The sequence below is a fragment of the Pteropus alecto genome, unplaced genomic scaffold (genome assembly GCF_000325575.1).
Source record: "Pteropus alecto unplaced genomic scaffold, ASM32557v1 scaffold106, whole genome shotgun sequence".
Classification (NCBI taxonomy): domain Eukaryota; kingdom Metazoa; phylum Chordata; class Mammalia; order Chiroptera; family Pteropodidae; genus Pteropus; species Pteropus alecto.
In genome coordinates this window covers 4388631-4413407 of record NW_006442103.1, presented here as the reverse complement: position 1 = coordinate 4413407, position 24777 = coordinate 4388631, and the positions used below count along the sequence as shown (strand labels likewise).

Here is a 24777-nt window from a genome sequence, read left to right as displayed (position 1 = left end):
GAATTCACACAGCTAGTTATAAAGAAAAATCCCTAACATTGGCACATTCAGGAAGTAAAATAGTATACATTGAAGGAAACTGCTTTCTTTTGATACTGCCCCCTGTGAACCTTTTGAGTTTGAAGATACATTTTAAGAAGAGTCTTCATGTTATCACATTAGTTAGGTTCTTGCATTGTGCTTTTCCCTCCCCGTAATGTGAAATCTACAAGCTTCAAGAGTCACTGAGTCCCGGGCTGATGGCGGGTAGTCTAGTTTGGTAAGTTTTCCCAATCCTGAACAGAGCATGGGTAGAATGAACCCGTGGTCTTTGGGGGTGGGTCACCCAGTTGATTGAATGGCCATCACTCAATCCTTATAAGCCCGCGTAGGGGAGGTTCCCTTGTAGAAGATATTTCTAGTGTTTTCAGGGCTGTTGCTTCTTTCAGGGATTAAGATGATGTTGCCCTTTCTGCGAAGAGTGGAGTCACGGGAAGAAGAAATGGACACCGTCTCTGAACCAATTTCGCTGCCCTCTACTGGGGTAACGCGGATGGTGGTGATTCCATGGTGGTGATGCTCATTGTTATCGATGTTGCTTCTCTTTCGATCTCCAGAACCAAAACTGTCTTTCAGTGACTCACAGCTTTCTGAGTCCCTGTTGAGATCATTGAGCTCATAAGTTTGGCGGAGGCTGCCTTTTTCAGGGGCTTTCCATTTCCAGGAGCCACTGCCTTCACCTTCGGTGGATGGGATCTGTATGATGGGCCTGTTGTTCTCTGGGTGAGCCTCCACCCTTACGATCCCACTGGGTTCATGGTCTGTCAAGGTTTTGTATCGGATGGAGCCAGTGCAGGAGACTGTACTGCCTTCGGTGTTCTTGGGGCTGCTCTGGAGGACGCCCTGCTGCTTGGACATGGCTATAACCTGCATGATTCGGGGTTGGCTGTTGCTTCTGTTACAGGCCACAGTCTTCTCTGCAGCTTTCAACCATTTGGCCCGAGCAGAGCTGCTTTTGGGGGATGTGCTTATGTTTTCCTGCGTCTCTTCCGGGATGTGCACTAACTGTGAGGACCCAGGGCGAGACTGAATGGACACTCTTGGTCCCCCAGGCATGCTGTTGTTACACCCAGGGACAGTGCCAGGCTGTATCTTGAGGTATTGATTGCCAGGACCATGGTGATCTCCATTCACCCCCACCCTTGATGGCTCTGAGCTAGACCTCATTTCTATGGATCTGGGTGGTGACTGTCCAGGCTCGGTCTCTATAACTTGTAGGGACAATTTCCGACTCTCATTCTTACTCTTCCACTGTGTGAGGAGCTGCTTTGATCGGGCGGAATCCATAGAGGCATGAATGGTTGTGTTTCTTCTGACAGGGTCTTCTACAGATGGAGTGTTTGCTCTGGGCAGGGTGTTGCTGAAGGTCACCATGTTCTCCTTTCCCATGGGGCTCCGTGGGGTGATGATTTCTACATCAGCATTTGCCCTTTTGAGATTTGTCAGTGAGCTAGCATCTCTGTGGTTTCGGTTAAGGATGCCTTCTGTGTGAGCAATTCCATCACTGCTGCTACCATTTTTAGCAGATAAAACTCGGCTGGGGTCCTGATTGAGGTCTGCCAGAGACCTGAGGGCTTCTCTGTGCTGAAACATACTCTCTTCACTAGGCAGAAAATTCCCCACAGCATACAGACCCTAGTGTTGAAGAGAAATAATAAATATCATTCAGCGGAAGACATGGTTACTAAGAGTTTGTCTCAGAGGACCCACTGACCCACATAAATAAATTACGTGCTCTCTATACACCACTGACTAACACGAAATAACAAAAAACAAAAGCTACAATTGCCGGGGAAATAGTTTGTAAGTTATATCATGCATTATTGAACTAACTTCAGAAAAATGGAGCCCGTTATTTTTTATTAGTAGTTGGATTTTCTCTTTTTTCTCCATCCCACTGGATGTTTTTGCAAATTTAATCCTCTGTATGTTTTGAAAAGTCAGACAATGAGACATATATGAACTTTCTTCTGCTTTTCAAAGCAATTCATTTTTCTGGATTTAGGAATCTCATTGAGTGACACTTCAGATGGCTTAAATGATTTATTTTACCTTCCATTTTCAATCATACCTTATAATGGAAAGCAGAAGTGTGGAAAATATAGAACAATGAATCATTCATAAAACATTATCTGGTTTGACAATGAGGTCAGAAATGCATATTGCTACAACTCACATCGAGTACAGCCCTGTGCGTGCAGCATTGTACAGAGCGTTCTTGGAAGAGAGGGTAGGAACTGTCACTAGATTGGGGCACCTGTGCTTTTCCTGATTTAAACTTGGTCTTAAGTTGGGAAATAATATTTGATCAATTTAATGCTATAACATTAAATTTTGAGCCAAATTTTATTTAATCTTGTCTTTGTACTCAGACTATCATTTTTTATTTGGTTTAGATTTAGGGGATAAAAATTTTGAAAAGGCCAACATTCAGATTCAGAATTTTTACCCTTTTTACACATAGAGGATCTAATCCCTGCTGGATTTTCCATTTTTGAGATGCTTAGTTTAGAGATAAGAGCAAGCAGCCGATACCTATTTGCATGCTAACTTCAACAGATGGTAGTCACTGTCTACTTTTCAAATCAAACCAAAAGAATTTCATGGACCCAACATTTTACAGAGTGCTTAACAATTTACAAGGGCATTGGCTTAGAACTAATACATTTCCAATTTCAGGGCAGAGTGCAAACAAGAATGAAAGAAAGTCAAGCTCTGCCTCTCCAACTACTTTAATTCTTAGTTCAGATCTTTTTCTATTAATACTTACCTATGGTCTCACTGCCAGAGTTCCTAGGATGAGCAGTCCCTACTTAATATTCCATTAATAACTGTGCTTAAATTGTAAGTTTAGGAAAATACTCCACTAGATGGCAAGTAACTTCTGACTGTATTGTTCAATATTCATTGCCTAGCACGGTGCTTGATAAGTATAGTTGCTTAATCCTCTTTATAGTATGAGGTAGATAGTTATTATCCTCATTTATAGGTGAAGAAACAGGCTTTTCAGAGGCTATGTAACTTAGCCCAAGCAGCAGGAGACAAGATTCAAGCCTAAACCCTTTGGGCTATGGAGCCCACGCTAATTCCAGAATACCATGAAATCATGCACAAAGGCAATGCAAGAAAAAATGGACAGTTCTCAGTCTTCTTTATTTATCCTGTAACACACATTATCAGTCAGCACTCTCAGACTTATGCACAATTCCTGAAACACTAATTTTAATTTGATCACTTTTTCCTCTATAGAAGAAAGCATGTGAATAACAATGAGATTTGAAGTGACAATCCCGACCATGCTAGTTTGTAAAAATGAAAAATAAATCATTCCTTACTTTAATCCTTTTACTATTTTTTAAACATTTTCTTGTAACACCTTTCACAAGTGCACCAAGATCACGCTATTGAGAACTGCTGCTATAGACAGTTTTTATTTCTCTGTCAGCTCTTCTCAGTTTCCTTCGTTATTGCCTCTTGCTCTGCATGCTGCTTGCATGCTGGTATTCCCCGGCTGCTTTTTACTCTTATGACCTGGCAATTGTATATACTCTCATAACTATAATGGCACTTCCACCAATAATGTCCACGATTTCCCAATCTGTTTCCCCTCTACTGATGGCTCTTTTGAGCTCCAGACTTAACTCTTCAACTGCCTATTAATCCTTAAATTGAGCTCATCAACCCCCTTTCCCTCCACCAGCCTGCTTCCTCTACCATTTACCTGGTCGTCTAATGGAGCCACCATTTGCCCAGTCTTCCAAGTTAGAAACCTGGCCATTGTCCCTTGTCCCTTCTGTTCCCACACCCTCCTCTTACACTTGCTCTTTCACATGTCCATTTTTTTTTTTTTTGCATGTGAGGTTTCTTCTGCTTGTATGCCCTTCTACCTTTTTTTTTACCTTAAGAAACAATTACTCATGTTTTAGAAACCACATCACTTCTATGAAGACTTTCCTAACTTCCTTAGGCAGTTTGCTATTCCTAAAGCACTTTGCTCATACCTTATTATATTATTTAATGTATTGTAACCATTTATGTTTTTATTAGTCTTTATGCTGTAAACTCCTTGAAGATATATCTTATTTCTCACTGTTCTGATGCTTAGTATAGCCCCTGGCACAGATCGAATATTGCTTAAATGTAAAACAAACAAACAAACAAACAAATAAATAAATAAATAAAATGGGCAATCTCAGTTTCCTTATGCTGAGGATACTTCCCTTAAAGAAAGATCAGGCTTAAAATTAGAGTATTATTTAAAAATTCAATATTAGTTGGATCAGTTATATCTAGGTGCTACATTTGTGTTTTTGGGCAAGTTATATAATTTTCCAGTAAGCTTTCACTTTCACTAACATTACATTCATTAATATTCACTTTCCTCATCTGTAAAAATAATACTAGTAATAATAGTCCATGACTTTTTGGGGGAAGGGGTGGAGGGGTGTAAGGATAAAATGAAATAATCCTTCTAGAATCATAGTTTCTGGTCCATGGTGAGAGTTTAATAAGTTATTTTACCGAAAGTGGGATATGTGTTTGGGATTAAAATGGAGGTACAGCCAGAGATTTTTCTCATGAATATAAAGTATATTGTAAGTAAATTATTATAGTGCAGAATATTCTATGCATGCTTTCCATTTTGAACTGTGGTTTGTCCAATATTAATAACAAATTATTTACCAAGTACAGAGCAATTCCTCCTCCTATTAAAAAACCACAATAAACGTCAACTGGGTGGTTCTTATACTGAGTTATCCGTGTCAGTCCACAAATGATTCCACAGATGATGAATGTGAAGACCAAAAGAGGTTTCAGAAGCTTAGAAGAATCCGTTAATGTGGAATTGAAGTACATCTTTAAAATGAAAGAAATAGGTTAAATATGTTAGAAAAAATCATTTTCCTGTTAAGTTATAATCAAATTAAAAGTTAAACTCCAAAGTCTAACTGATACACTTGAAATTTACTGTTCCATTCCCCCTGCTATGGCTATGTTCTTTTCCTGAAAAAAAGGAAATATATGACAAAATTCATCAAACAACAGGTCTTTCATTTAATTACATGACAGTTTGAAAAAAATTGAAGCAGTAGAATTAGCCAGATAACTGTTAAGTCTCCATGTTACTGGTCACATAATTTCAGCCCATTTTTCTCACATAAGACCTAATGGACTATTGTATTAATCATATACGATGACAATTCATTGTATAACATTTATCAAATCTACACTGACTGAGAACTTACTCTTACATAAATACTGAAAGTAAAATGTGTGCACATGTGTATACTTAACACAGTTCTTTCAGTTTTAGAATTTATAACATCCATGTTGTTCACAATACATGAAGGATACTCTTACATTAAAGGGATAATAGGCTAAATAAATAACATGACTGTATAGACAAATTATTTTACCATAATATTGTTTATAGTAGCATCCAGCTTCTGCTTTCAATGCCATTGTACTGAAGGACCGCTGTGCTAAAGTTTCTTCTGTTCTGTTATTACATGGCTATATAATGGAATTAGTAGGAGACAACACTCATTCCTCTGATTTTCTCTAGGACACAGACTGACGAAAAAGACTCAGTTACTTACCGAAACGTACACAGCTGCAAAAGCAGCAAGAGTTGCATGTTGCGAAGGGAATGATTTTCTGCCAAAGGAAGACAGTCAAATTATGCTTTCTATTTCAGATGCGCTGATAATGATCATCTCAAGAACATTGGGTGGTTAAAATGTTCAACTTCAAAGCCACAAGGTAAGAAAGCAATAATCTATATTCTGGAGAAAGATCTGAGTGATAAAATCAACACTGCTAACGACCATTAATATTAAAGAATAGTAGTGGTGATGCACCTTCCAATAGAAAGTGCTAGCTTTGTAAGGAATCAATTCGTTATACCATTGGAATGATAGTTAAAGTTGAAATGGATTGGGAAACATAATTGTTCTTTGGTATTAGAATTATGTCAGTTTAAGTAAAAGTTCATAAAACCTATGATTTTAAAGCTTTAAAAAATTTTGTATGCTCCTAAATATATGGTTTCATTTATGTTAAATTTTAAAGGACAACATTACTTTCTCACAGTAATGGGTCTAAATGAGTTTTTTTACACTCTATATAACATAGGAAAAGTCTAATTTTAACAAAATATTTCTCTGTATATTCCACTTTTAAATAATTATCATCTCAAGAATCACAGAGCATCTTATTTAGTCAAATAATTTAAGAAAGAAGGAGGTAGAGGTGGAATACAGGAGAGTGGAAGAGATACTGAAAAGGACAGACAGAAGAAGAATAAAGATTTCTTTTAATAGATAAAAAATGGAAGCAATAAAATTCAGTTATAATAATGTCCTCCTAATTATTTGGTACCCAATAAAAAAGATTACCATTCAACGCAGACAAGATAATATAAAAGGGCCTAGAAAGAATAGAGGACATAGGTCTTAAATGTAGGTTCAAAATTACTTGAATGTACCATGAGAACTTGAATGTGTATAATTACATAATATCAGGCTCTGATTCTTCTTCAAGTCTACTTGTTAACTTACTTTTCACTCTTAAATTGATCTTCGGGAACTCAACAAATACAATTCTTATAACAATCACTTATTGTCCCTAATCTTTCTGCAATTGATTTCTTTTGAACTTCTAAAATATTATCTCTTGCCATACAAGTTTATTTTTTAGTTTATTGATTGAAAAAATTAATACGTATGTAGTTTCTTGAGCTTTCTGTCCCCTATTTTTTGAAATTCAAGGTTAGGAAGCTATACAGAACTTCTGGATTTACTCAAAGAAGACATAAGCAACCTCAGATATTATCCCCTTTAGAGTTTTAAAACTCTACCAAAAGGAAAATTCACATGATTTTTTAAAAATAAAATGAACATGGAGATATGAATATCATAAATATTTAGTCTTCCACTTAAGTCAGTACAGGACATATATTGATGGTAAGCCTTGAATAACTATAAATATCTGAAAATAAACCAATTGTGATAACCTAAAACCATATTGAGTATAGGGTAGATCATAGAACATCAATGGAGTTTTATAATATAAACATTAGAGGCAAGAATGTGAGGCTGAAATATGGAAAGAGATAAAGTTTTTGAATGAGCCACTAATGGGTTTTTATGGTATAATCACCAAAGAGATAAAAACCAAAGAAAAATAAAAACCAAAATCATTATGAGCAAAAGATGTCTGCCCAAGGTGATACCACAAGCTGTTAATGAACAATAAAAATGCTGATATGTAATGTTCATAATTTTCAGTTTCTAACCTGCCACTGTTGATAACTGTAAGGTCAGATCCTGAGCAAATATCTTCTACAATGTAGGAATTTTCTTTGCAAGACACGTTCAGAGAGGTATAGTTTGGCTTGCACACAGTCAAAAAGTATGGTGCCTGATATCCCGTGGACAGCTGTATGATATCTGTAATGAGAGCTGTAGAGCATAGTCCAAATACATGAACACCTATAAGCAAAAAGAAAGAAACAGTTACCGAGTTAATGCTTAATTCTGATGTTTGGGTCATCATCAACTTTGTTTATTATGCATAACATGACAACCTTCAAATCTGTTGTGATCATTTTCTCTGAGTTTATTTCAAGATGATAGTATACCAATTCCTAAACTTCTAAACAGATACTTAAGACCAAAAAATGTCATCACTAAAGTAGTAATTCAAAGTAACTTTGTCACTTTGGTTAAATAAGGCCAATTCCTAATATTATTAACCATAGGTCACTTGTCAAACACTGGAAGCATGTTAAGGTGACCAACTGTATGATTCAAGAAGGATTAAATATGGGAATGAAACAAAAGTTAAAATAATTTAAAATTTCTTAGCATGTTTGAGCTGCCAGGGCTCTCTCTCCCTGGTAGTCCCTAACTTCAGCCACAGTCACCAAACCCTGCAGAATCGGTTCTGACTCCCTACAAGCTGTAGTTATACCAGGAATGCTAATTGAAACAGAGAAGAAGGCAGGTGGACCCTGTCCTGGAAACAATGATCGTATCCTGGGTACAGGGCTGTGGGAGCCTTCCTGCATGTTTGATGCTGTTCTTACATACCCTGGTCCAAATTCTGTCTTTTGTTTCCTGGGGCCAGTCTTAAACCATAAACTCACAAACTCAGATCCACCCTGTGCACTCGAGCTCTGTTCCTGCTTCAAGTCCCTTGCCTGGCCTTATCCTTAGGAGTCTAGCTCTGCTCACATACACAGGATCTGAACACTTGCCTGCTCCCTCAACATTGTCTTGACACCTCCAGTTCTCTCTGACTTGACAGCCTGGATTCTGATTCATGATGGTGAGAGGCACTTGAGTTGTCTGTCAGTGATCCCCTCCAGAGCAAGATCACTGGCCTGCATGTTACCTTGTTTTGCATTTCCCTTTTCTGCTGATTACCACCTAACAGCCACTCACCCAACTCCTTTTCCACCCACTCACCTGAGATTCATGACATAGGACCTTTATTTCTACATGCCAATTCCAAGCAGCATGCAAGGTCTTGGAGGGAAATATGGGTAAGTGGAGAAACCCGTCCATTTTTACCTTTGGAGAGTGAGAATCTCCAGACTCATGAAGACGGGCATTGCCGATTCTGGGACACTGTTCTCTAGAGTTAGATGGACCATCTTCACAGTTATAAGTCTTTTCAGAGAGATTACATGCCCATTTTCCGGAGCATTTGTTACATTAGGGGAAATTTTCTCTGAGATTAGCTATATGTCCCAAAGTTTTATTTCCTTTTCTCAGTTCATGGTCCTGCTAAAAGGTCTATTCTTGTCTTACCATCTTGCTGTGCCTTGCTTAGTGGAGCAGAGTCTAGGCATGATTTAGACCAGGTTTTTCCTCTAGAAGAAGAGATAGTTATATTTAATTATCTACTGGATAGTGAATAAAGCTACCCATTCCTTTGTGATGAGAGTTGCAGGTAAAATACTGCAACTTTTACTGACTTATTGGGAATAGATATAAAACATTCATCCTGGTATGATGTACTGTGGCTTGACTTCCTAACTCAAAAGTAAAAAAAGGCCTGTGACTCAAACAACATTAAGATGATAAAATAAAGAGATGAAGTTTTAGATACTGGTTTGATTCAGATGCTGGTTTCTATATATCTCATAAAAAATGAGATAAAGTTATAGTATATAACCAAGGAAAAATAGCCATGATGCAATACTTTCTGGAGACATTTCTATGTGCATTAACTTCTGGATGAAACATTACAGAATGATTAAAATGGAATTATTGATGTGGCTAAAGTAATTTCTGAAGAGTTATCCATTCATACTGACTGGCCTGTGACATTTATTCTTCACTTTAGAAAATGAACACAGATCAAATAAACAATTTTAAAATAAATATATGCTTCCACTAGAGCTAAGACAAAAATACACTGAAATGCATGGCGTGCTAGTTCTCAAAACAAGACTATCCTGGTAAATAACACATTTCAGATACAGAGCCCAAATTTGGGTGTATTAACAGTTTTTTGTATAATGTAAAGCTCATCATGTACCTGAAATTACAGATCTAAATTACAGCTTTAAAGACTTAATATCTGTAATTAAATATAACGTTTCTGTTTGGAAAAAAAAAAGTCCTTTTTTTGTGGTTCTCATACCCACCAACGAATCTGACGGCTCTTCTAAGGAAAGAGTTGAAGTTGCAGCCTCCAGCATTAATATTGGGCTCCAGTCCAACCCCGTTTCTTCTTTTGGACAGGCAACAGTAGAGAATTCCTTCCCCTACCATAATCTGCAAAGACAAGAGGGAGTTCAGATAGATTCAATGGGTTTGAATGAATCTCTTAACACACCATCAATTCAACAAAGTAAAGGTGTATTTTTCTTAACAGCTTTAGAGATGTGATCAACTTCTCCTGAGCATTTGAGGGAACAGTGAGAAGTTAGTGATCAGGTCACTGTAAAGAGCATTGGTTGGATCTTCTGAGCTCCTGTGTACTGGTTAAGGATGTGACAGCATCCTGGTGTTTTAATGTGGTGACAGCACCCAGACTTTGGCCCTTTGCCCAACAACACTCAGTGACTTCTAATTGATTAATCACATGGTGACTGACTCTGCTCTAATTCTTGGAATCTTGGCACTTCATCCTTAAAACTACGGAAACAGATGCCTGAGGGGAGAATAAAATAAGTACGAGAGCTAAGATCAGGAGCATTTTACTAGCAGATTATTTCAATAAACCAATTTAAGATTGAGCAGAAGGACAAACCTATGGATAGCCTGTATGAGGGTAGAAAGTTGCTATCTAAAGTAGAGCTATTCAATTAAAGTGTCTGTGATGATGGACCACCCAGTATGGTAGCCATTACCCACATGTGGCTATCGAGCATTTGAAATTTAGCTGCTGCAACTGAGGAGCTTAATTTTTTTTTTAATTTCATTTCATTGTATTTAATTATTTAAAATTTAAATCAATCTGGATTTAAAATGAAATAACTCCATGTGGCTGGTAACTATGTCCTGGGAGAATGCAGATTACAAAAGAATTCAGGTGAGCAGTAACGTCCCCGTGAAAACCCTGCAGGACAATGGAAATGGCATCAGTGACGTGGCTAAAGTAATTTCCGAAGTTATCCGTTCATACTGGGTAGTGTTTCCTAGGTTATAAGCTATTTAGAAGATGTGTTTACAATGAACAGAGAACCATACTATAGTATCAGAAGGACTACATATATTTTTTAATTAAATTTATTAGGGTGACATTGATTAATAAAATTATATAGGTTTCAGGTGCACATTCAATAATATATCATCTGTATACTGCATTATGAGTTCTCTACCCAAAGACGAATCTCCTCCCATCACCATGTATTTGACCCTCTTTACTCTTTCATACCCCCCCACCACCCTTTTCCTTCTGGTAACCACTATCCTGCTGTTTGTGTCTGAGTTTATTTATTTGTCTTGCTCATTTGTTGCTTTCAGTTTTATTTCCCACATATGAGTGAAATTGTATAGTTTTCAACTTTTTCTGTCTTATTAATTTTTCTTAACATGATTTCTCAAGATCCATCCATATTGTCAAAAATGGCAGTATTTCATCTCTTCTTGTGGCTGAGTAATATGCCACTGAATATATGTACCACACCCTCTTTATCCAATCACCTATTGAAGGACTTTGGTTGTTTTCACATCTTGGCCATCATGAATAATGCTTCAATGAACATTAGGGTGCATATATCTTTATAGATAAATGTTTTCAATTTTGGGGGGTAGATACCCAGAAGAGGGATTGCTGGGTCGTGAAAGACTTCATTACAATAAGGTGCTGTGCACTTGCTGTAGGATTCTAGGACATAGGACATCAGTGAAGAAAGTCAATATATTAGGATATCATTTCCTTCAGGGAGTTTTCCTTGAAATCCCTTACTGTACCCTAAATGAAATTGTGTCCTCTTTGTACCTTGTCCTTCCCTTTAGCATAGCTTGATTAAAGTGCACTTCGATTATTCATTTGATTATCTCTCACTAGACTGTGAGCCTCTGAGAGAAGACCCATTTCTTTTTACCTTTAATCTTCACTATCTAGCACAGTGCTTGGCACTGTGGGATTTGCACTTGTTACCTTCACTGTGGGATTCTCGTTGACTAAGTACCCTGGCATTCGGGCTGTTAGTTATTCTGTATAAGAGAAACAAGATTAGAAATTATAGGTTTTATTTATGTAAAACATTTCAAATGTTAGAATTGATTTGTATAAAGTTGTGAAGCTGAGCAAAATAGGGTTATGTTGACAGTCCCTTAGACATAAATGAGTATTTCATTTTAAAGATTATATCCTTGATTAGGGGCTGAAACAGATTTTCCAGGGGAAATGTCCCAGTTCTCAGAACTAGCTTAACATTTATCTTATGGAGTATTTTAAACTGTAGGTTTTTTAAAAAAACTAATGACAGTAAGCCTATGGCCTTCTGCTTAAAATGTTCAATCTGCTACATTTAATTCTGTACGTAATATGGTATGTGTATTATTATAAAGAATCTTAATTTGTAGAAAAATAATTCTCTTAATGAAACTACCAGTAACCATACATGTGTGAAAATCATGTGGTATACTCGATAGACTCTTTTAAGATCAATTGTATAGAAATAATCAAAAGGAATTATTTTAAATCATTGAACATAGAGTTAATTATCCTTCTTGAAAAATATCATCCTACATTATCACTTTAAGTTAGCAGGGAAACACAGTAAGTTCCATATGCTGCATAGAGAGATGTGACATGATATGCCACACACATAGAATAATATAATAGTTATCTCAAATTTATCATTTCAAGAAAATTAACTACTCATTCCTAAAATGCACTGTTGTATGACTAAAAGAGTCTGATTTCATTTCACTTCTTCAATAACAATTCTGTGAATAATTGTTTCTTTCTTTTTAATTCTATGCATAATGATGCATATCTTGTCCATAAATGCTAAATTATATTAGAATTTATTTGTACGGAACCATTAGGAAAATGTGTCTTATCTTACAACACAATAGGCATTATCTCAAATGACCTTGAGATTTCAGGAGTTTTAATATTAGTTATTTAATATGCTCAAAACTGTTATGTTAACCGAGTGTTTTCACACCATTTGGCTTGATTATAGATAGAGGGGTTTTTGTCAGTATTTTGACATCACTCAACTGTTCCTCTGTCTGAGGAGCACATCAATTTTCTCCTCGCACTTCTGTTCATTTAACCTTGATCTATATGTCATTGCATGAATTTTCAAAATGATGTAATTTGGTTTAAAGACAGAATTCTCCTCAGGGGAAGGGGAGAGGCTTCCTGATATATTGCCACATGTGCCTGCTTGTTTCCTCGTTCAGAATGGCATGCTGTCATGCTGCAACGTGGTTTTAGGGACCAGTCTCTGACAATGAACTTATTTATTGCTGTTGTCATTTATAAAGAGAAACAATTTATGACAAGTATCTTTCCACAATGTTCCATCTATGCTGTACACAAGCTTGAAAAGAAACAACACAGTTAGTTCTTTTGCATATCAAATATCATGGACAGGTTTTTGGAAGATATTCCAAAGTGATTCTATTTCAGGGAGATGGAGAGAGGAAATCTATTGCTTATTATTGTATGGGTGCTGCCCTGGGAATAGACACCGTCTGGAGAACTCACAATCCAAAAAATCTTTCTTGTGAAAACATCGAAACAAAATGAATAAAAAAGCGTTATATTTATCATAATCTATTTAGTGTATATATTCGCAACAAATGTCTTTTGGGAACTCTAACACATTTAAGTATTCTACATTTTGATTGTATAGTCTCCAAAAGCTAATGTTACCTTCTAGGAACTGTAATCAAATTCTGATAGAATTCTCCTATAAAGTTAGATATATTTATTCTTTAATAATATGTAACAAAATTTTACTTCCAGGGAAAAAAAATGCACACTTTTTTTTCATTTATGTTCATTGCACGAAGATTTGATAAACCCGGTTTTCTGTGTTGTTTTCTCTGAGAAATAACCTCCAAAAGAATGAACAGAATGCTTGTTTTATTATCACTCTAAAGTAAATGAAAATTAAATATTAAGGATGAAATTTTCCAACTTAAGGGCAATTTCAGAGAAATAAGAATATGCATTTTACAGACATAAAAGGAATTTTTAGTTTATCGTACATTACAAAGACAAGTTAATTTTAAAACATCCTTCAAAACATAGAAAAAAACTGAGAAGAGAACACTAAATTATTTATACATAAATACCTGTATAAAAAAATCAGTTAATCTTCATTTTGCTCATATAAAGGTCCTTTTAAAGAATATTGCTGATGTGAAGTCTTTAGTTAGCTTTGTCTTCTCTCCATGTGAATGGGTGAAAATTTTAGAAAGTGCCTCTCCTCACACAAGGAGGCTCTAAAATGGCTCTAAAAGTCATTTCCGAATGAGGGATTCATCTTTCTCTCTCTACCTCCTCTCCCATTTCATTTGGGAACAGGTCGATGCCACCAGATAAAAAGAAAATGGTATCCTTGAAAGTCAAAGATTAGAGTCTGTTATTTTCACTTTTAAGAAGAGAGGGGAAAGGAGTTAGAGTAGTAACATATGTAGTAAGAATATAGACAGAATTGTGGTTCTAGAACAGGACTACAAAAGATATAGGACCAATATTGAGAAAATGTATATTTTGGGAAAAGGCCTTAAAGGGAAAAACAAAATTACAAAGAAATCTATATGTATGATATATGATTGGAGAGAAGGGTGTCAAAAACAGTATTTGATGTCAGCAAAGTCAGGTTTTATTTTATTATCAAGTTGTTTACCCAAAACCTGTGAAACCAGTGTGGAAGAAAAGGATCACTGACATCCTGGATTATGCTGGAGCTTAAGAGACATGGGGAAAATTAGGGACCCTGAGGTGTAAATATTTCCCGAGTGTGCCTCTCATTCCGTTAAGAGACATGCAGCAGCTGTGAGGGCCCCGTGGAGCCCCAGAAATGCAAGGGATCTTTATGGAAGAGTCTGCACTGGGCTGCTCCCCAGGTCAAGTCTGTAGAAGGGGGTCATGGCAGATTTGTTTTGTCATTTCTCAGAACTCAAGAAAGAAGGCTTTGACCCAGAATCCTCTAGAAAGCATTCTTAAATTGCATATTATGGGAAATGAGGGAGTCCGAGAAGCAGAAACACAGTGATGAGGCCAAGGTCATTGTCCCCAGGACATTTAACAGTGTCAGCAAAGGGATCAGTGTGAGATAAATGGTGCTGGCGGGGAATGCCACAATGAGACTGGCTTTCCTAGCTGCTTGATAAAGTACACTAGGGAAGAAAAATTTTTTATATTCTGGATATATAAAAAACAAATTATTTAAATGATAAAATATCAACACAGTCTTTTTAGCAGACTCATGAACATTTGTACAGTATTTTATTTTATTTCAAATAAATCAATCATAATAAATTCGTCCATTATACCCCAACTAGGAGAAATCCTTTCTGGTGTAATAGATTTTAAGCATATATTCTTTTGGCTCTTGTAAAAGGACTGGATGATATGGATTTTTTCACAAGTCTTTAAAGAAATGACAGGAAAATGCTGTTATTCTAAGCAATATTGCACTTTAACTATGTTTTATTAGTCTGAGGCTCAGCTACTTCCAAGTACATCATTAATTAATAGTCTCAATCACTCTGGAGTTATTGGAGTTCAAATAACTCAGTTTACAAAGTATTTGAGACCTTTTAAGTAAGATATAGTTCTATGGAAAATTAAGTTCTAATTTTATCTTTTGAGAATATTTATATGATTTATTTATAGTGCAAACAGCATGTTATGATTATTTAATATAGGGGAAATTAAAAAAAAAACAAATCCACAGCTATATAAAAGTATAAACTGTGTAGTTGTTCTACAACTGCTAATGTACTGAACCAGAATAGGCCAATTTATTCAGGAGTCTTGTAAAAACGCCATTCCAATACAGCTTTTAATTTAATAACCGCTTCCTCTGATATTCATGAGCATGATAAAAGTAAAATAAGAGTTCTTACTTTTAGAAATAAATATTATTAATCTTGAAACATGCTTCTTGTCCTTTAGGTAGGATTCTGAGTGCAGAAGAGACAGTGGAGAGACTTGGCCAGTCTTATTTTATTAATGAATTTATCAAAAAGTGTGTCATTTACAATGTCTATTTTAGCAAATTAAAAACAACTATGTTTTTAATTCAATTCCAGTAGGTGAGGGTATTTTTTTATGTTACATATTTTAAAATACAAATGCCTGTTCTGGATCTAAAGTATTTTAGTGTGTGTGTGTGTGTGTGTGTGTGTGTGTGTGTGCGCGCGCGTGCACGTGCGCACGCATGCGCCAGGAATGTGCATTATGCCCTCTTTACAGTTGTCAATGATCAGTGCTCATAATCAATAAAAGTGCTGATCTAGTAAAATTGAAACATTAAGTGTTATCAACATGCACTTTTGAGAAGAAAGCCGTTGGCTAGATAATTATTTGTTTTCTCCTTGCAGTTTTCCACACTTCAGCTACCACATAAACATGAAAAATACATTAATGAGGAATTGTATCAGAAATGTTATGTTAGCCATTCGAGAATTATGCAGTTATTACAAACCTTTTCTCAGAATGATTTATGAAAGTAAACATTAGAAGCCCATCATTTTTACAATCATATAATCTTCTTTAACTTTTAATGCCAATAATTTTAAACTATTAAGTATTGCCATATGATGTGGTCAAAACATCTCAAAGACATGATCTTTCTGGTCCAAGATTTAGAGTTCATTTTTTGTTTGCTTTTAACACATTTGCTACTCAAATGTGGTCAGTTTTAGTTTTCTGGGTCTGACAAACAATTTGGGAGCAGTTCTTACCGTAATTGCAGGTCCAGCAAAAGCCAAGCTAAGCAACATAAGAAATGGAATTGCCTCCTGCGTCGGTTCAATGTATGGCATGCTAAGACTCCGGTCATAGCAGCTGAATCCAGAGTGCACAGGTTTGAAGACATCTGTGAGTTCAAGGAAGTACAGGCTAACCACCGATGATGCCAATATAGGCAACTGAGAATAAAAGACATTAGAAGATCAATTTATTCTTATATACAGGTTGTACATAGAATCAGTACATCTCCCAAATAGGAAGCAAGTATATTTTTCCCCTTCTCTCACCACCCTCTCCAATTTCATCGTTAAAATCATTCATAAGGAGTACCGCTTCTGCCTTCAAAATATATCTCCAATCCCTCCACCTCTGTCACCGGCCTTGCATGAACCCATGTCATCACTCACCTTTGCTTTCGGATTACCTTCTAACTGATGTTCTACTTCTATACTCCCCACCCCCACCCAACCATTTTTCCACCCAGCATCCCAAAGGGTCTTTTGAAAACATTATAGAACATATCACTTCTATCTTAACCATTCCAGTGGTACCCATTCTACATCCAGATATCACACCATCGAATGCGAGTTTTGCCTGATCTGGCTCTCACTTCAGTCTCTTACATCTTCTTGTTCCATATTTATGCCACTCTCTAGCCCCTTGCCCTCTACAATCTAACTGATCTTCACTCTTCATTAAAAAAAATTGAGATATAATTGACATATAATGTTATATTTACTTTCAGGTGTACAACATAATGATATTTGTATATATTGCAAAACGATTATCACAATAAGTTTAGTCAACATCCATCACCACGCATAGTTACAAATCTTTTTTTCTTGTGAAAAGAACTTTTAAGATTTTAAGATCTACTCTCTCAGCAACTTTTGAATATATAATACAGTATTATTAACTATAGTTTCCATGCTGTACATTACAGTCCCCAAGACTTACTTATCTTATAACTGGAAGTTTGCAACTTTTGACCCCCTTCGCCCATTTTGCCCACCTCCAATCCCCTCCACTGACAACCAGCAACCTGTATCTATGAGTTCAATTTGTTGTTTCAGATTTCACATGTAAGTGATATCATAGAGTATGTCTTTCTCTGTCTTCTGACTTATTTCACTTAGCATAATGCCCTTAAGTTCCACCCAAACTGTTGCAAATGTCAAGATGTCCTTCATTTTGTAACTGGCTAATATCCCATTGTTCGTATATGCCACATTTTCTTTATTCATTTATCTGTCAGTGGACACTCAGGTTGCTTCCATGTTTTGGATATTGTAAATAATGCTTCAATAAAGATGGGGGGCTGATATCTTTCCCAGTTGGTGTTTTAGTTTCCATTGGATTGGATAAGTACCCAAAAGTGGGATTGCTGGATCATATGATATGTCTACTTTTAATTATTTGAGGGACATCCATACTGTTTTCCATAGCGGCTACACTGATTTACATTTCCACCAACAGCGGACAATGGTTCCCTTTTCACCACATCCTTGCCAACACTTGTTATTTCTTGTCTTTTTGATAATAGCCATTTCTGACAGGTGTGATGTGGTATCTCATTGTAGTTTTGATTTGCATTTCCTTAATGATCAGTGATGTTGAAGCACCATTTTGTGCACCTATTGGCCATCTATTTATCTTCTTTGGAGAAATATCTATTTAAATCCTCTGCCCATTTATTAATTGAATTGAATTGTTTGTTTGTTATTGAGTTATATGAGTTCATTTAATCTTTTAGATATTAACCACATATCAATATATGATTTGCAAGTATTTTCTCCTATTTTGTAGGTTGCTTTTTCATTTTATTGTGCAGAAGCTTTTTAGTTGGATGTAGTCCCACAATCTTTACTCTTTTTTCTATATTAGCCAAATTCATATCTACCTAGGGTTTTTTGTATTCATTGTTCTTTCTTTTGCTCTCTTCTCTTGCCTTTTTGTATGACTGGCTTCTTCTCATCATTTAATGATAACTTTCTGTACTCTGTACCTAAAGTAGCTCTCAATCCATGCTTCCCTCTACCCTTATTATCTTGCTTCATTTTCTTCATGGTATTTATGATTAACTAAAATTACCTTGTCAGTTTAATACTTCACTTATTTATTTTTCACCTCCCTCCATGTCTCACTAAAATACATACTCCATCAAGTGAGAGTCTGCCAGTGTTATTTATCACAGAAACTCCAGGACATAAAATTTTTCCTGGCACATGGTAGATATGCAATACATCATTAATCATTTAACAAAGCAATAAATAATTGTGTATAAATGAGTAAATCTTAATTTATAACAGTAACTAGACTTAAAAGAGTTACCAGATTTAGAATTTCAGATAAACAGTGAACACTTTTTAATGTAAGTATGTCCCATTCAATATTTGGGATATACTTATACCAAAAATTATTTGTTATTTTTCTGAACTTCTAATTTCACTGAATGTCCTCCAGTTTATCTGGAAACGTAAATTAGAACAATTTACTTTCCAGATTTTGTGTTATGCATTCAATTTTTTATTCATTCTACATAAAACATGCCAAGTACTATGTCGGTGCTAATTATAATACAGCAAACAAGACATGGGCTTGGCCATCAGTATCATAAGCTTAGTGAGAGACCTGCTTTTGGCTAAAGAGAGAATACCACAAATACACTGCCTTTTAGAATCTGAAAATGCAGATTTATGTAACATTGAAAAAATTGTTTTGTTTAAGGCTTTATTACTTGTGAAGGATACAATATTTATTTAACAAAACAGAGCAGATTTGGGATAAAGATGTTACTGACCATCCATGATTTCTAGTTGTTTGGTTAAAAATAAACAAATTGACAAGACAGCATTATGTCTTCTCTTCTCAAGAGGTCTTTTTGTAATGAGGTCACAATTAAGTTCTAATATTGTACTAAAACCAATGGGATCATATGGTTTTCGAGGCTCCTAGGAGGTTCTAATATCAGCTCTTCCAATCACTACCACCAGTGTGACCTAGGAAGTGTTTTTCTTAAATCTCACAGTTTTCTTATCTATGTCATAGGTGCATTGCAAGTACCCATCATCACAGGCAGTTGAAAGGCATAAATAAAGTGTTGCAAGTAATATTCAACAATACCCGGAATGAAGACTAGTTTATAAATGTTAATATTGTCGTTGTTGTTGCTGTCACCTTTTTCATTATGCTTTACCTGGCAATTTTTTTAAGAGTAATTTCCTCACTCTTCATTCCTCAGCACTTATTTTTATAAAATTATTATACACTGTTCTTCATTGTAGTTATCTGTTATAGACTGGTTATAGTCTATGCTATGTTTCCCAAATAAAAATCTCCTTAAGGTAGGGGTCTAATCTTATGTATTTCTATATTTGTACTATTAATATACATCATGATGACTTCCAAATATACATGCACATACATAGATATAATAATATGTGAGTGAAAATAATTTCCTGCACTAATATTATGCATCTTAGTCCTTTTGGACATTAGCCTTTATGAAACTGCCAATTTTTCTAGTTATACCATTTTTCTATCCATGTATTAATATCTTTTATAATTATGTAAAAGCATATTTCAAAACCTTCATTTGTTTTCAAACAAGGAATCATATTTTTCTTCCATTTTGATGTTTGTTTCTCTGACTTTTTTTTTTAAAGTATCTTTTACTCTTTGTCTTTTTCATCAATTTTGTTTTTACAAAAGAATGATTTGAACACTCATTATAAAAAATATAATGTTTTAGGGGAAAGTAATCTTATATATTGTTTTCTTATACTATATTTTGCTACTGGACAGTGTAATGAATTAAATTATAATGTTTACTTCTAACATACTTATCTTCAAAGGTATCTTTCATCTTTTGAAATGCTCAACAACAGAACTTTCTTGTGAATGTAAGAAATTTATGATTTCTTACATTCAGATGCTGTGTGCTAATTTTGACATGTATACACATAATAAAATCACACAAAAATCTTTTGATTGCATTTAAAATAAAGTTTAAAAGGAGTTTTTAAAAGGTTTATATAATCAGGCATTATGAATTATATTCTCTAGTTATGCTGTAACCAAGAAAAAAGTATAAACCACACTATTTTTATGCAGCAATATACAGGAAGGAAATTACCTGAAGATTAAGAAAATGGTTTTCAAAAAGAAAAGATTGATTTTTATAATTACCATCTGCTAAGGAATTTGTGAGTAATAATAACAGAGCAAATTTAAAGAGAAAATTATAACAGTTTTAAAGGACAGAGCAAACAAAAGAAATGTATTAAGATTACATTTACTAGATAATATTGATTTTTTTCTGATGTTAAGTTTAAAAAGACACATCTACAGTACATATAAATTATAATGAAACATTGCATGGACTCTATCATGACATTTTGTCCAGGTCAGATAGCTTACTTGTTTTTAGCATGTTGGTAATAAGGACAAACTCATTTGGGAGAGTTCGCTTTGCTCTCAGCCTGGAGTGAAACAGGTCAATTTCATTCTTTTCCTTTTTCACAGCCATGGTGACATCAGAGTCCTCTGAGATCCTCTTAAAGCAGAAGGATCATAGTCACAGAAGGCTAATTAACGTGTATGATATTCATGACTCCTTAATTTATTCATTCAGCAAATATCTATTGAAAGCCTGCTAATGCCAGGCATTCTTCTATGTGCCAGGAATACAGTTGTGATAAAATGAAGTCCTTATACTAATGGAGATTTCATTCTTGCTAAAGAAGGCAGTTAAAAATTAAAAATTATTAGTACACTAGTACTAATACTACTAGTACAAAAACTATTAGTACTGTAAAGAAGCCAGAACAGAAGGCTGTGGTAATTGAGTACCTGGATTGCTATATTAGATCAAGGAAGACCTCCCTGAGTAGTGTCATTTAAACAGAGATTTGAATGAGCAAGAATGAACTAACCACATAAAAACCAGGTAAAAGGCATAGTCAGAAGGGAGAACTGATATGAGGTAGAGTCAGAGAGGTGGATTTGGGACCAAATTTTGCAGAGGATTGAAAGCTATAGCAGGAGTTAGTATTTTTCATTCAAAGCATATTTGGAAACACTTTGGAGAATTTAAGCAAAGGTGTAATAAGACTTCAAATATATTTTACAAAGGTCACTCTGGCAGTTGGATTGAGTATGACTGCAGTGGTCAAAAGTAGAAGGAAGGTGAAAGTTTAGAAGGCTCTTCAAAACTTGATAAAGTACTTACTGAATAGAATTGCTGAACACCTCGTATGTGCTAGGCACTGCTCTGGGTGTGAAGAATAAAACAGTAAACAAAATAGAGAAAACTCCCTGTACTTATGAAGATTACATGCTACTGGAAGCATGACAATTGCAGTAATGCAAACAAGAGATGATGGTGGCTTTTACTCGGGTGTAGCCCTAGAGATATAAAGAAGTTGGCAGATTCTGGTATAATTTTGTAGACAGAAATGACGACTTGTTGATGGGTTGGTTATTGAAGAGAAAACAAAGGTTGATTTCGAGGATTTGGATTTGAGCAATTGGGCCAGTGGTGTCATTTACTGGGATAGAGAAGGCTGGAAGAAGCTTGAGTAGAAGCGATCTAAGTTTCTGTTTTGGAAATATTAAAATTGAGAGATGTCTCTTGATTATCAAAATGTAGCTGTCAAGAAGAGAGTAAGATGTCAATTTGGAACTAAAGAGAGTCCGGGTTGCATGTAGAAAGCTGTAAATTATGATACTACATCACTGTCATGTATGAAGATCAACACTTGTACAAGAAATTTAAAGTTAAATTACCTCGGTTTAGATATGAATAATGTCACAAGAAGTCAAAGATTGTAATTTGTATATATTCATACTGCTCATATGTAAGAGACAACCTAGCAGAAAAAGAACATTTTATATGTTAATGACAAATATAAAATGGGAGGTTGGGAACCAACCTGTTAAGTATTCCAAAATCATATAAAATTTCACATTCACTTCACATATTGAAGTGAAATTCAAACTGGAATAAATATTAGTAGATCAAAGTAATTCCATTATGCTTATAGCCAGAAAGTAGGTTGTCACAGGTCAACACACAGTAATGACAAAATTTTCTATTTTCTACAGTGTAATCTTTAATGACACTCCTTAGTACTTTTTCCTTGTAGCTAATACAGATAAATGTTCCCCTTAAAAATTGACAAAAATAATAATAATAGAGTATAGGACTTTATGGTTTGTGAAACTATCTTTATCCTAATTGTAGCATGTTTAGATTAATGACCATGAACCTCAAAAATATAGATTATAAAAAAACATACTAACACCTTAGTACCATTAAGAAAGGATCAGAATGAGTCTGTGACATTATCCAAGGTCTAGAAGTCTAATCTAATTTTCACAAATAAAATGGATATAGTTTACAGGACATGCATAGATTCAAGTTAAAACAGGGCAGGGTGATTGGGGGAAATCAATGCCTAGTTCAATGCCTAGTTCATCTAGTTCTAAAATTATCCGCTTACTTTCACTTCTTTCACACGTCATTACTATATATAATACATTAGATTTTCTACCTCTGTTCTCTCCACAGTTTGTTTCACCCTCTACCATGCTTCCAGGCCAAGTTTCCTAGAATTCACACCTGATCATTCTTTTAAGTGTCGCTAATTATAAAATGAAGTGCACATTTTATAGAATGGCATTTATGACCGTTTATAATACAGCTTCGATCTGCCTTTCTTGTTTAATTTTGCTTCGTAACCACGCTCCACTCACCTAACCCACAAACAGCTTCTGTTACCATCACACTAAAATCCCCCAGACATGTCCTAATCTCTTTTCACCTTTGTTTCCCATAAAAATTGTCTTTGTAAAGGTTGAGATCACATAATTTTTTCTCTCTGAAACCTTCCTCATGCTCTCCATTCAGCACCGAGACTCTGCCCTGTGTACCCCACATTTATCTTTATGGTAGCGCCTGTTAATCTGCCTCGGACTGTGGTTATTTGTATATTACCAGCCTTTGTCTTAAGATCAAGTACTTAAAAGTGAGACCTTTGTAATTCACACAGTGCTTTGAATGTTGTAGATGTCCAGTAATTATTTGCTAAATTTAACCGAAGGAAATCAAGATAATACCATTAATGAAACAGAAAACATGGGCAATTTCTTAGGTGCCAGATATTGTGCTAAGTTCTATAATAGATTGTTGCATTCAGTCTGCACCTTATAAAGTATGCATTGGTATCTTCAGTTTATAGATGAGAAAACTGAGACAGAGATAGATCACATAAATTGTGCAAGGGTCACAAAGCCGGTGAGTGGGAGCACCCAGATTCTACCCAGGTGCCTACGTCCAGGATACATGCTCTAAACAGCTCTCTCCTAGGGTCTCAATCTGCTTTCCCTCTTGCATCTCTACAATGGCTGCAATTTATTCCAAATGGGAAGAGGGTGCTGCAGAGGATAGGTACAGTTTGAAAAAAGCCACCCAGTTGCTCTTTTCTCTTAAATACTCTCACATGGTTTATCTGTCGACTCAGTCCTTATCAAACATGAAAACGGCTTCTTTTGCTCAAGTCTAATATCTATCCCTTGTAGAGCCCATTTCTCTTTCAGTTCCTAAAAGTAGAATGCATTGAGCACCTAATCATATCTAAAATAAAAAGAACATTTATTGAGGTTTTGTTTAGATGTTTTCCCATAAATTATCTAATTTAATATTCTCAAACTCCTTGGGCATTTTTAGATATATTTTAAGATAAGGACGCTCCAGATAAGTGAAACAGCATGCCTGGCTTCTAAGTACTGGCTAGTAATTGAAACCTGACCTCTTAAATTCCTGGAAGCATGAGCCCCACTTTACCCTGCTGCCACTTTGGCACATATCACCATCTGGCATTAGTCTAGTGGTTTTCAGGAAAGAATAGCCCCAGGCTTCACTGAAAATACGACCTTAAAGGACAGACGTGAGAGATGGCCATGTGTCCAAGAGTGATAGGACAGCTGGCACTTTCAAATCACCTGATATTCCAAGCTCTTAAATGTTCTTCACTGGGCAGTCTCTCCAATGTAATTTTATTATTATTATTTTGGTAATATCTTAAGAACCTTTCATTATATCTTAAATGTGGTCTGCTTTAATTTCACTTCTGTCTTCCCTAGTAAATGACTTGTGATATAAAATATCAGGAATTGGGCACAATTAAAGTTCTAAATGCTTTCCTGTCGTTAGTGTTTCTTTGGATCACTTTCTCCAACTGCACAGATACAGCCCAGTGAATGCCTTTATCACAGCAACTGTCAGTTGTTCCTTTACTTTTCTCTCCTATTTAGTGACAAGATCTT

At 35.5% G+C, this 24777-nt stretch overlaps 1 protein-coding gene across 1 annotated transcript in view; it reads right to left on the bottom strand.

The window, feature by feature from the left end:
* Window positions 1-8: 8 nt before the first annotated feature.
* PLPPR4 (phospholipid phosphatase related 4) overlaps window positions 9-24777 on the bottom strand; it is a 37854-nt gene continuing 13085 nt past the window's right edge. The window contains exons 2-7 of the mRNA XM_006919552.3: window positions 16443-16628; window positions 9698-9827; window positions 7337-7532; window positions 5640-5697; window positions 4723-4896; window positions 9-1674 (exon numbers count right to left, since the gene is read on the bottom strand). Coding sequence (XP_006919614.1) covers window positions 349-1674; window positions 4723-4896; window positions 5640-5697; window positions 7337-7532; window positions 9698-9827; window positions 16443-16628 — 2070 coding nt within the window. The 3' untranslated portion in view covers window positions 9-348. The remainder of the gene's footprint in view (window positions 1675-4722; window positions 4897-5639; window positions 5698-7336; window positions 7533-9697; window positions 9828-16442; window positions 16629-24777) is intronic.